The 14751-nt window shown below is 39.8% G+C and overlaps 1 protein-coding gene across 1 annotated transcript; it reads left to right on the top strand.

Annotated features, from left to right (window-relative positions):
• The first annotated feature begins 4249 nt into the window (after window positions 1-4249).
• On the top strand, window positions 4250-14048 carry LOC311261999 (noelin-like). Its single transcript, XM_084361086.1, has 6 exons — window positions 4250-4429; window positions 6200-6349; window positions 7890-8045; window positions 8400-8619; window positions 8834-8940; window positions 9543-14048. The coding sequence occupies exons 1-6, from the start codon at window positions 4364-4366 to the stop codon at window positions 10203-10205; spliced, it is 1362 nt and encodes a 453-aa protein (XP_084217212.1). The 5' UTR covers window positions 4250-4363; the 3' UTR covers window positions 10206-14048.
• Window positions 14049-14751: the final 703 nt, after the last annotated feature.

The following is a 14751-nucleotide window of genomic DNA, read 5'->3' as shown; positions in this document are numbered from 1 at the left end:
GTCGTGACTGAAGGTTTCCTGTCAGGGTGTCTGGACAGACCGCGGAGCTCAGAGAGTCACTGCTACTTCATGTTGAAAGGATCCAACTGACGAGGTTCAACACCTGAACAGGATCCTCCCGGCGCCTCTCTTTGGAGGTTTTCTGGGACTAACTGGTCAGAGACCCGGTGCAGACCAGCACTCACTGGAGGGATTATTTATCCCATCAGACTTTAGACCGCCTCGGGATCCTCGAGCAGGAGCTGAAGACGGTTCTGTGCAGATAACTCATATACATGTTTTAAGTTTCAGTGTTTATCTTTTTATTTATTTTCTGTACAAAACAAAATGTTCTCGAACGCCTCGTTTCATCTCCTCTCACACAAATGTTGATTTCTGTCCAGACTGTGTGAGAAAGACAGAGGGAGGGAGTGTGTGTGTGTGTCAGATGGTCCTCAGCAGGGTCCAGAACACACTCACACACACACACTCTTTGATGTGCCTCCAGATGAAGACGTTGTTTCCATGACAACCAAATGAGGAAAATGATGATTAATTTAACGGTTCCATCTGTTTCTTCATCTTCTCTTTGTGTCTCGTTCAGACTGAAGGTTTGTCACATTTCACCTAAATTGTTTCCATGTTGCATCTTTTCCATGCGTCTTAGTCCCGCCCACCGAGGAGACGAGGAGACATGTGAAGAGAGAGGAGACAGGCCTACCTGTGATCCATCACTACTGTGATAAAATCAAACGTGTCTGCAGTTTAAAGTGTGATCATTATTAAAGTGATCAGTATTAGTATATTTATATATATACACATATATATCTTTATATATATATATGTATATCAGTGTATCAGTACTCTGTATGATCTCAGCTGCTGTCTTTGCTACATTATATCAATTCTGTCCTTTATATCTCTTTAATATCTGATAACTGTTCTGCTGGATGATTACTTTATTTTTTCAAAGGCTGATTTCTGGAAAAACTCTAACATCTGGATCTGAAGCTTCGCTGTCTGGTTTTGTGGTTTGAGTTCACTTCCTGTTTCATTCTCTCAGTTTTATCTCATAATTTCAGGATGTGAAGCTGATGATGTCATGATTATTAATATTCATACAAACAAAGCTTCTGTAAACATTTTGTGAACCAACAAACAGCTGCACATACTGTGTATTTATACTGTGTCCTGTGTATTTATACTGTGTACTGTGTATTTATACTGTGCACTGTGTCCACTGACAGAATGGGTTCATATTATTATTCATCACGTATTCGTTGATTGAAGGAGACACCACCTGGACCTAACAGAACAAGAACTTCACAGAGTTAACAGATTTCATTGACAGAATATCTGATTCAAGTACATGATATCAATTATATGTGAAGAGTGTGGATCCAGGAGAATGACTGAGTGGGCTGAGGCGACGGCCAGTGCTGCCTGAGCCACACGACCTCCACTTCACTGAAGTGACCTGGACGAGGACGGACACCAGATAATTACCAAGAAACAGAAACAAAAGTCAGAGAAATGCAAACAAATTTACCAAAATTAGAGAGTTAAAAATTAGCAATAGCTGCAAACTGTCTGTGCAGCACATCATTTATTAAATAATTTTATTTTCTTTAAGTATATTTTTGCCCTCTTTCTGCAACTGTTCCCTTTCGTTGCTGTTTCCTATTAATTTATTACATTTCAATCAATAGGGTTAAAGGTTAGCAGAAAGTTTACAGAATATCCCTTTTACACCTGGACTGAAGGAGGAGGTTGGGTTAATCAGACGCACCTGTGAGCTGAAGAGATGAACAAAGGCAACATGGAGGAGGACAGCAGAGAAGTAAGAGGACCAAAGTGGAGAGAGAAGTTAAATTTGAATCCAGCTTTGAACATAAAACTAAAAAGAAATAGTGTGGAGTTACTGAACTATCATGATAATCATGTTCTGATGTCTGATCCGATTCTGGTTCATCTGTGACCGGCTCAGATTCAACGTTCACACGTTAAGGGCAGTCTCTCTTCAATATACAATCAGATGAACTGAAGTTTGGTTTGTGTTGATTTAGAGAACGTTGGTGTGTTTGAAAAACTTCTCTGTCTGATTATGAACTCTTGGCTTTGATGAGAATATTTGCTTTGAATATAACATGATTTATTTGATGAAACCCTATTTTGCATATTAAGAGTATCAACGCTACAAGGTGACACTAGAGGAAGTAACAGGAGATTGATCAGCTTGTTGGAGAATGGAGGAACAGTGAGAGATAACCTTTAAGAAAAGCAGAAGCAGAAGAAAGGTGTTTATTTATTTCTGTTTTTATAGACAGACCTGTATTTTAGTACTTAGAAAACCCAGCATGCAGATAAAGAGAGCCCTCTAGATATGCTCACTAATGGATGGATGTGGAGCGCTCAGGGTGGGCTGGTGATGAGGTTTATTGGGGAGGAATATTTATTCTGTCTGTTTTCTCTGTGTAGAAGGTAGATTTCTTCAGTGGTGCAGTTTGTCTAGTTACCTACAATAATGAACTATAAACTGATTCAGATCTCACTATAGAGAGACTGAATACCAGACAAGGTGCTTTAACATTCAATCAAATCAAGAATGCAGAGAGGGGAAAAAGGAAACTTCTTCGAATGAATAAATGATTTAGATTTCAGTGCAGTGCGGTAGCATGTTGATCAGACGTCAGCAGGGTTAGATTAATAGAAAAACATGGCCATCATTTTTGAAACAAGTATTGTACTTAGAAACATTACAGTCTGTAACAGAGTAAAAAGCAATAATTTACTAAATAGATGATATTTGACATGACATTTATTCAGCGCCCTGTACTGCAATGGTCTAGATATATCCAAGTTCTTCTTACATACTTTAACACAGTTTATACCGGTATGTCCATTACTCTTATTTTGAAAGGCAAAAGTGTTGTGCTGCACTGTACTGCTGTCAAGTACATATAGTATTATAATATTATCATTAGCCTTATTGTACCTCAGCAGGGTTACAACATCTACCTCCATCACAGATTTAATGCACCGACCGGTGACATGTGACACACGAGACCATCAGGTGTGTGATGAGTTCAGCTGAATGCTATAAACAGTGTAAGGCTTTCTGAGTAGGTCTGCATTTATAGTAAAGTACTTTGACTTGTACTTGAGTCAAACCTCTTTAAAGTAACAGTACTTTTACTTAAGTACAACTGATGGTCTGATGACACTTGTGGTTTTCGCGAGCTGCTGTTTACTGTCTCCCTCCTCGTTTATCTGGGTTAGGGTTAAAGACAGAACCTGTTCTGTCTTTTCTGTTCTGTCTTTGATCCACTGGTCCTTCACTGCTGCTGACTTCAAACTGTGAATAGGTGATAACTTTATGTCAATCCAATCCTGCTGTTAGGGGGATACTTTCCATATCCTTTTAATGAAGACAGAAACTCCAGGAGTTCAGAAGTCCTTTGTAACTCCAGCTATTCGGCGGTGCTGCGCCGTAGCGGACTCAAAACGCAGCTGGTGGGGTTTGCCGGACGACGGACGATGGAGCAAAACCATACTGGAGCCGTAATGCAGCGGACATGCATCCAGTGGAATCTTAGCATTATTTCTGTTTTGTCTGAATTCAGAAAAAGAAAATTGCAGGTCGTCCAGGTTTTCATTTCCTTAAGACAAGTTTAGCTTACTGATTAGCATCTGGCTTATTTGATAGATAAGATAATGGTACATGGATTGACATTGTATACAAATCTTTTTCATTCTGCTGCCACTCAGGCTACTTTACTCATCCATCCATCCATCATCGACACATCCATCCATCCATCCATCCATTCATAAACGACACATCCATCCAACCATCTATCATCCATAAACAACATATGCATTCATCCATACACACATGAATGCATACAAACGGTACACACAAACAGAGAAACACACTGTGAGCTGGAGGATCTTGTTTCCCCTCGGCTGATTTTTGGCATTGCTTCAGAGAAGAACGATAGCAAGGAAGAACAGCAGAGAGAGAGGAGGGAGGGGGAAGTGCAGGAACGGAGAGAGGAAAGAGGAGGTAGGGAGGGGGAAGTGCAGGAATGGAGAGAGGAGAGAGGAGGGAGGGAGGGGGAAGAGCAGGAACAGAGCAAGGAGGGAGGGAGGGGAAGTGCAGGAATGGAGAGAGGAGGGAGAGAGGAGGGAGGGAGGGGGAAGAGCAGGAATGGAGAGAGGAGGGAGGGAGGGGAAGAGCAGGAACGGAGAGAGGAGGGAGGGAGGGGGAAGAGCAGGAACAGAGAGAGGAGCAGAGAGATAGATAATAAATCAGCCGAGCGATAATCAGGTTAATAAAGAGAGAAATAAAGGTTTTTGCAGCAGGAGGTGAACGTTTCCGACACAAATGGAGTCTGAAGATAATCTGGTCAACATTTTCCTGCTGATGCTCATCGGATCTCACCTGACTGTGGTAAATATGTAATGTTTCTATTTATATTCTACTGCGTTCTGTTAGTCTATTTTATTGTACTGCCACCTGACTGTGGTACATATGTAATGTTTCTATTTATATTCGGCTGCCTTCTATTACATTCTAATATATTCTAATTACATGTTACCGTGGTAACATTTTACTATTTCTTTTAGGATTCAACTGTGATGTATTTATATTCAACTATATTGTAACCACGGTTGGTAACAACACTGTTTCTCTTGTTTTAAACTGTATTTTAGTCACAGATTGAGGGATCCTTCACTGATGTTCATGTTTATCGTATTTGATATGACAGAAAATAATTTCATGTTTGTGAGAAAATGTATTTCTGATCACATTGATGGATCGATATTTGAACATCAAAAACCAAATCTGAACATTAAACTAAAATAATTTGATCTCAGTAGTTTGAGGATATCAGTTAGTTGATGTCGAAAAGCTAGTACAAGGGGATTTTTTTTACATGTATTGTGAGTTTAAACTGCACTGCATTAATCCCAGCATACCAGAAACATTTAGATTACTGATCCAAAAATCAGATTTGAGCTTGTTACAGACTGTAATAGATTAAATCCCCAAACTGAGGTTTTCAAATTGCATGTCATGTTTAGTAAGATTTTTGTCATAAAACAACAATAAATGTGTTAATAATTTGGATTCACAGACGGATTACAGCAGATTAGGTACTAGAGAGGTTTAAAATATGACTGCACACCTAGACACAACTACTGTGTGCACAAAGAGATGAAACAAACACCCCCACTTTAACATGCTCAGCCAAAAAATACAACATTAAGAATATGACAGAATACATTAATTAAATGTATTTTATTTCATGAGGGAAAAATTATTTTTGGTTTAAAAAATTACTCAACAGCTCATTAGTTTGAGCAAACATACATTAATCAAAATAAAGAGTGACATAAATAATCCTAATGAGTTGCTAACAAAACCTGAAATAGTCAAAGACAGTTTCCCTCTGCTTCCTGCCCTTGTGCTAAGATAGGCTAACAGTTACCCTCTGCTTCCATCCTTTGTGCTAAGCTAGGCTAACAGTTTCCCTCAGCTTCCAGCCTTTCTGCTAAGCTAGGCCAAGAGTGGTTCTAGTTCCTTTTAGAGATTACTGTTATGACCTTTTGCGATTAAAGTTTTTTTTGTTTTCTTGCAGTCCCTTTACTATTTAACACAGATTCAACATAATCTGTTTATAAAACACTTAATGTTTCATCGTTCTGATGCAGTGAAGTATCCTAAAATGAGGACATTAAAGATGATGAAGACAAAAATCTTCATTTTGGTTGAGTTTAATTCTAAAGTATGAGCTGAGCGACTGATAAATGAAGACAATGAGAACAGTGTTTGTATTTAACACATATGTAACACATTCTTTGGTTGTCACACATCTTTAACACATTTGGTTACATCATCCACGTGTGTGTGTGTGTGTGTGAGTGTGTGTGTGTGTCCATCCAAAGCTGCTCACTCCATCAGTCATACTGACATTATATACATGAAGTAATAATATATATATATAATCACTTAAGGTACATTAGTATGTGATACCAAGTTCAGCCTGTAGAAGGCAGAAAACATAATACAAAACCAAATGTACCTTTGAACATACCCTGAACCTTGATTGGTTGAATGATTATGTTTTATATTGTAATTGTGAAGATGAATCTGCATTTCAGTAATTGCAATCAATGGCATGTTTCCAACGTTGTCCTCTGATTTCCTGTCTAACAGGTGGGTCCTGCTGCCCCTGAGGAGGGCTGGCAGGTGTACAGTTCAGCTCAGGATTCTGAAGGTCGATGTGTTTGTACGGTGGTCGCTCCTCAGCAGACGGTCTGCTCCAGAGATGCCCGAACCAAACAACTTAGACATCTGCTGGAGAAGGTACAATATACTACTACCGATTGTCATACTACTGATGGGAATGATGAAAATAATACTGGGATATCGGTAAAAAAATAATGCTGCTGGTAATGACAATGACATTGATAATAATCAAATAACAATATCCATCCATTTATTCGGGGCTGGGTCGAGGTGGGTAACCAAGATTTTCCAGATGTCTCCTCAGCAACACTACCAAACCAGATTCCCAACCACCTCTGCAGGGGCAACAACTCACAACAACCTTAACATTCAATCAGGCAATTGGACAAACTGTCCACTAACTTCCTAATCAACAGCAAAGAGACTGGGCCTTTTCCTGTCTGGAAGGCGGTGCAAGGGTTTGCCCGACTGTTGGACAGGACCGTCCCCAAGGCTGTTGCAACCCAATAGCCAATAGGGTTAGTGGGTACCCCAACCGAACCACTGGCCCAGTTGGACACCACAAAAGTAAATAGCCACTGCTGGCCTGTTGTACCCTCAATGTCACCAACTAACCAACCACTGAATTTGGGGCCCCTGGGGATCTCCCTGGTGAGTTTCAGGCAAAAAGAGGCCTGATGGTCCAAGTTGACAAAAAGCCAGTGTTTCAAAGCCACAGTGAAACATGGTGGAGGAGGATGTATTCAGACTCCACCCTGACAGAGGAGAAGCCCCACTCCATTCTTCATAGACATGCTCCAACCTCTGGTTTGATCTTCTTTTTTCTTTGTTAGTTTTTTTGGCCTTTTAACGGCTTTATTGATAGTACAGCTCAAGGTAGACAGGAAACAGGCTGGGAGGGAGAGGGGGAGTGACACGCAGTGGGGAGCCCCAGGCCGGGATTTGGACCCAGGGCCGCTGCAGCAATCAAAGCCTATGTACATGGGACGCCTGCTCTACCAACTGAGCTAAACGACGCCCCCTCTGGTTTGATCTTTGTGGAGAAGATTCATCCTGCAGCAGGATAATGAGGCCAAAAACACCTCCAAAGCTTTCACACAACTACTGAAGACCAGAGAAGATTGAGTCCTGGCACCTGAAGACATAGAAAGACAAACAGTCTGTGACATCATGACAAGCAGCCTGTGACATCACAACCAGCAGCATGTGACATCACAACGAGCAGCCTGTGACATCACAGTGAGCAGCCTGACATCACAAGAAGCTTTGTGGAACGCTGTCACATCATGCTGGGATAACATGAATCAGCAGGTTTTAGAGTCTGTGCAGCTCGCGTGCGTGAAGGTGGACAAACCAAATACTGAAATATTCTGACATTCATGGCTATTATATATGATAATGGTCTCATTTGTAATGAAGAAAATGGTATTGCAACCAAAATAAATGCGTACTAGAAATATCTTGACTAGTGGTGTTAAACCTCTGGACACCACTGAATGTATAAGGTTGTGTTGTACAGTGGCAGAATATGTGCGGTGTTGAAAATAATTGCACAGGTATTTTACTCACACTGATGTGTAGTACAAATGTAAAGCAGTAATACAAATGAGGTAGTAGCAGTAGAAATAATATACAGTGTTATGTGTTTGTCAACTAGGTTCAGAATATGAGTCAGTCCATTGAGGTTCTGGACCAGCGGACCCAGAGAGATCTCAAGTTTGTTGAGACAATGGAAGCTCAGGTTAAGGGTCTGGAAAACAAATTCAAAGAGGTGGAAGACGGACATGAGAGCAACATCGCCAGGCAGTATAAGGTACTTGCCACATAATGACACCATGCCTTAAACTACTAATCAAGAACTCAGCGCTCTCTGTAAACTATGCAATGTTACTTTTCATAAATGAGACAGACAACTGAAAATGTAGCAGAAACGCCTCCTGCATACACACACCATGAGTTTGATAACCTAGGGCTGACGGTATGTCTCAAAGGTGACTGATTGCTTGAGACCTTCACCCAGTGTTAATCTGAGAAATGTAGAAAGTAAAATGTCCAAAAAAAAAAAAATATCTTAAGCTCAGACCACCATGTGCAGGTGGACTTTTTAGAGGATGTTTGGAAAATGTCTGCTGTTGATGGTAATTTGTCACTACTGTCTTTCTGTCAGTCCATCAAATTAAAGATGGAGGAGTTACGTCCTCTGATCCCAGTCCTGGAGGCCTACAAGGCAGACAGTCTGCTGGTCCGACAGTTTAAAGAGGAGGCGGCAAATGTTACTGAGCTACTGGGAACGCTGCAGGAACAACTGGGAGGTTTGGACTACCAGGAGCTCCACAGCAGAGTGATGAGCCTGGAGGACCGGCTGAGGGCCTGCATGCAGAGGCTGGGTGAGTAAAAGATAAACTAACAGTTAACACTTCATTAGAAGGGGTGTGCACAAGACTGACATGACTAGGGGGAGACCGTGGTGGTACTGGGCAGTTTCTGTATAGTATCAAGACTGAAGTCCATTCACCTCATGTAAACTCAGCTGCAGTTTGTGAAAGTGCTCTTGTTAATTTGGCCACCCTCCACCTACATGTGTTGCTGTTTGTGTTTCAGCCTGCGGAAAGCTGACTGGAATATCTGAGCCAATCACCATCAAGACATCTGGATCAAGGTTTGGATCGTGGATGACTGACCCAGTCGCTCCGGCAGGAGACAACAGAGTAAGTGTTAAAAAACAAATCACAAAATACTACTACAACCACACATAATTTTGATGTCAGTGTAGACTCTACAGATTTGTAACATACACTGGAGTTTTTAAAAATGGCTTAAAATAATTGTTGTCCAGGTGCATTATGGGAAACATAGGATCCGGTGCTCTGGGGCAAAAAGTCAGGATATGTGTAGTTGCTCAGAATTTAGACATCTTTCTGCCACAACAGGTACTACTGTATGGAGGAGACACATGATCAATAAAGCTTCAGTACAAGTTGTATAATAGTCTACATGTAGTCAAGATTGAAACAGGATAGAGATGAGTTGGCCACAGGAAACAATGAACCAGAAGCAGAAATGACAAAAAGATAAATGTAAACACGAACTTTAGAACTTTAGAAGTGAAGCGAGCAGGTCGATGGTAACACAGCAGTTGAAGTTTTCTGCCACAGTATTTAAGAGCATTCACTGTTTAAAGCACAAGGTTCATAAAATAAAACATTCACCATATTTGTATATATTATGGACCACAGTCATGTCACACTAATAATACCAGAAAATAATTTATATTTGTTCTATATTATTTTTTGGTTTCCTCCTTTTACAGGTGTGGTACATGGATGGTTACCATAACAACCGCTTTGTTAGGGAGTATCAGTCAATGTATGACTTCATAACGACAGATAACTTCACCTCTCACCGCCTGCCTCACCCCTGGTCTGGAACCGGCCAGGTGGTTTATAATGGATCCATTTACTTCAACAAGTTTCAGAGTCACACCATCATCAAGTTTGACTTCAGCACGTCGCTCATCAGCCGTTCCCGACAGCTCGACTTTGCTGGCTACAACAACATGTACCATTACTCCTGGGGGGGGCACTCTGATATAGACCTCATGGTGGACGAGGGGGGGCTCTGGGCTGTCTATGCCACCAATCAGAATGCTGGAAACATCGTCCTCAGCCAGTTAAATCCAAACACTCTGCAAATAATCCGCAGCTGGACCACCAACCACCCGAAACGCAGTGCTGGCGAGGCTTTCATGATCTGTGGAACCCTCTACGTTACTAACGGATACTCTGGAGGAACCAAAGTGTATTATGCCTACTCCACCAACTCCTCCACCTATGAGTACATAGACATTCCTCTGACCAATAAATATAGCCACCTGTCCATGCTCGACTACAACCCTCGAGACAGAGCGCTGTATGCCTGGAACAACGGCCACCAAGTCCTTTATAATGTTACACTGTACCACATCATACAGTGAGATTAATTTATAACGTTACACAGTACCACATCATGCAGTAAGAATAATTTGTTACACAGTACCACATCATACAGTGAGATTAATTTATAACGTTACACAGTACCACATCATACAGTAAGAATAATTTGTTACACAGTACCACATCATACAGTGAGATTAATTTATAACGTTACACAGTACCACATCATACAGTAAGATTAATTTGTTACACAGTACCACATCATACAGTGAGATTAATTTATGTTACACTGTACAACAGCATAAAGTGAGATTAATTTATGTTACACAGTACCACATCATACAGTGAGATTAATTTATGTTACACTGTACAACAGCATAAAGTGAGATTAATTTATGTTACACTGTACCACATCATACAGTGAGATTAATTTGTTACACTGTACAACATCATACGGTGAGATTAATTTATAACGGTACACTGTACAACATCATACAGTGAGATTAATTTGTTACACAGTACCACATCATACAGTGAGATTAATTTGTTACACTGTACAACATCATACAGTTACATCAATTTGTTACACAGTAACACATCATACAGTGAGATTAATTTATGTTACACTGTACAACATCATACAGTGAGGTTAATTTGTTAAACAGTACCACATCATGCAGTGAGATTGATTTATGTTACACTGTACAACATCATACAGTGAGATTAATTTGTTACACTGTACAACATCATACAGTGAGATTAATTTGTTACACAGTACCACATCATACAGTGAGATTAATGTATGTTACACTGTACAACATCATACAGTGGGATTAATTTGTTACACAGTACCACATCATAGTGAGATTGTGTTACACTGTACCACATCATACAGTGAGATTAATTTATGTTACACTGTACAACAGCATAAAGTGAGATTAATTTATGTTACACTGTACCACATCATACAGTGAGATTAATTTGTTACACTGTACAACATCATACGGTGAGATTAATTTATAACGGTACACTGTACAACATCATACAGTGAGATTAATTAATAACGTTACACTCTACTACATCATACAGTGAGATTAATCTCTTACACAGCACCATATCATGGTGAGATTAATTAATCATGTTACACTGTACAACATCATACAATGAGATTAAGTAATAATGTTACACTGTACCACATCATATAGTGAGATTAATTTGCTACACTGTACCACATCATACAATGAGATTAAAGGTGTATTCTACAGTTAAACTGAAGAATAAATACATACTCTAGATAAAGCGTCATGTTCTCTGATACGCACATAGTCAGAAGCAGATGGTTATCAGGTTTGCTCCTCTGGGATTGAAAGCCGTATGTTAGCCTAGTTTAGCAGAATGACTAGAATTGGGAGAAAATGCTAGCATAGCTCATCACAAGATCCACCTTCCAAGAACTCTGACTAGAGGACAAATGCTGCTAACCAGTCAACACTCCAGCCTGTAGGCAGCTTGTTCATTTAATAGTAGAGGTGAAACACAGACAGTTTCTCCTGTTTCCAATCTTTGTGCTAAACTAGGAGAAACATTTCCTGAATCTGTCCTTACTGGAGCACTTCCCCAAATATTTGACTGTTAACTTCCATTGTTGAATTGTTTCATTTAATGAATATAAAGTTTTATTTCGACCACCCGTTTTGATATGTTGGTAACCAAAGTATTCGACACAAATGCACTTGAAATGTAAAAAACTGACACAGTCACAAAGAAGTGAAACTGTCTTTCACAATAATGGACACTTAAGTGTTTTTAATTATTGAAGGTGCACAAAGAATGTGACAGTTTTTTGGACAGATTTGTTTTCTGTGGGTGATTTTTTTTTTTTTTTTCCTGAAATCAGTTGTACTGTTCTTACTCTGAAGTAATAATAATAAGTAGAGTAATAACTCTTTTCTTACTGTTATGTAAAATATAATGATACAAAACATTTATTACAGTGTTTGTATTTAAATAATTCCCTCAGTTTTTAAATCTGTTGTCGTAGGTTTAGCAGGGCTACCCCGACACCGTTTATTTCATATGGAATCAACACATTCTAAGCATGTGGAAGATGTTTAACCTCAGCAGCCTCTATCACACACTTGGGGCCTCATTTATAAATGGTGTATTGACAAAACAATGCCCAGAAAGAGGCGTATGCCACATCCCATTCCCATTCAAAATTTGTCATCTGTAAAAGCAAACTTTATGGGAGACTGTGCACACCTGTAAGTAAACTCTGAACCATGTGTATACAAACATTTAGGAGACAGGGAAAATTAATGATACAAATGGTGAGGTGGTGAACTGAAGCCAGTTGATTTAAATTGATATGACATGTCATAGAGCCACGTAAGCATAAACATTCAAACCAGCAGGTGTTATTTGTGCTACCACTGAAAGACAGTCTTAAGAAAGTCTTAAAGACCATAGTAATAAAATTAATTTTGATTACCTCTGCAGTCTATACTTTTACACATTTCTGTATTATGATGTGGTTAAATATGTTTTTCTAGCTGGCACAATTCAAGTAATGTTATAATAAAGTCATTGTATTACACATTCATAACTTCTACAATGAATTGTGGGTAATTAAACCATAGAAGTCTGTTGAAAGATGTGGGTTTGCCAGCACTTCGTCGACTTGGAGCAAGCGTGTCCACAAGTCAGCATTTGCGGTGCAGACTGTTCATTTGGATGCAGCCTGTTTATGAATGGTCCCGATGAGCAGGTAGCCCCTTGCAAAGTAGCCTCTGCCAACACTGTATGAATGTGTGTGTGTGAATAGGTGTATGCTCACCTCTGTTGTAGAGCACTTTGAGTGGTTCCCGAGACTAGAAAAGTGCAACTTGAGTGCAGTACGTTTAACGTTTTATATGGTGTTTGTGCATAAAATGTACGTCTGGGACAAAACACTTAACTCCTCGTTCAATACCACCGTGACACGTGATTTGATATTTATTGTTATTCTTACGTACTGCAATTCAAAATTATTATTGATTGTATATTTTATTTACTTGTTCACAGTAGACCATAGGAAAAAGTTTAATACTGCATATCTTGAGACAGTACATGAGTCGCATTACCAAAAAACTATTCACATCAAATGTCAGTCATTCCGAGTTTTATTTCTGCAGCATTTATTGCTATACTGCATGAAAAAGTGGAAAATAAACAAATGCTATAAGTAAACTGCTACAGTTAGCTGTTCCTGCTTATCAAGCCGGTGTCATATGAAAATAAGCGGAATTGTTAGCTCAAAGCAGGAGGCGGCATGGTGGCTGTTTCACACTCTGCCTTCTCCAGTCACCTCAGCCAGCACATTTTCATCTACATAGCAATTATGAAAATCATCCAAGTCTGTAGAAAAAGCCAGTGGCATCTCTCGCATAATGATAATGCTCCATTTACTCATGAGTCCTAATTGTAAGACCAACTTCACCAGAACTAAACTTAAATACTTAATACTTCGTGATCTTCATCAAACTTTTAATTTTAAAATGATATCCCCAGGTGAGGGTTACCCCTGATTATTGTGATGATTTTGGCAAAGTGTGAAGCAGTCAGTGTGATTGCTGTATACATAAATACTGCAGTGATATTTATGCATGACTGGTGCACTAGCAGTGTTGGAGGACAATGTGAATGGAAAAATTTTAAAAACAATGTTTTTCTTCTTCTCAGTTGTTGCCATGACCCCCTGTAAAGAACCATTTATTTCAACATATATGAGGTGCTGACCATTTATTGTTGATTGTGGGTGTGAAGAGGGCAGGATATGAGGCTGACCCACGTGTGCACATATCCAAGTTGATTTGGGATTAATAAAAGAAAATTGTGCTCTGGTGGTTGTCTGCCGGTATTCATAAATCAGAATATTTCTAGGTATATATTCATTTCCTCGTCTATGAATACTAACATGTAGTGTGGGTTTTCTGCTGAAATTCATAAATGAGGCCTCTGCTCCTCCACAGCTGGGTGCAGGGTGAAAGAAAAAGGTAGTCAGGAAGGAAGTCCTGTCAAATCACTGACGATTCAATGCAAACATGTCTAATTGAATGCATCATTGGACTGTGCTACGTAGGTTTGTGTGCTTAAGGAAAATTTTAGTTAGGTGTTCAGATAATTGATCCCCAACTTCATGTGAAAGTGATTTTTCTTGTGTCTTTACCAACCTCTAAACCCTTTTGGGCTGCTCATATGATCATGCTGAAGTATACATTCTTAAAGCCCAGCAGCCTCTGAGACCCTCCATGTTTAATGCAGATGTGTCTGTCGATGGGCAGGTTGGGTTTCCACCGGCAGGTTGGTGTGGAAGATTCAGACTGATGTGCTAGACAGGATAAATCCAATATAAAAGCTATCTGTACTAGGAAAGGGTAAGGGGACTGACCCTGCACCCAAAACGGCATGGGAGATGCACGGACCTTCCCTCCAGATGCCTTGATACCCGCGTTGCAACCGAGTTGGCGGTTACGCTGGCGAACCTGAGTCCAACCCTCATCCATTATTTGGTTTTAAAGCGGTGTTTCTATACAATTATAGTTAGAG

This window comes from Pagrus pagrus (assembly GCF_965226575.1).
Source record: "Pagrus pagrus genome assembly, chromosome: 8".
NCBI classification, from domain to species: Eukaryota; Metazoa; Chordata; class Actinopteri; order Spariformes; family Sparidae; genus Pagrus; species Pagrus pagrus.
Note: the sequence above shows the minus strand (reverse complement) of the source record. Positions and strands in the feature narration are given on the sequence as shown.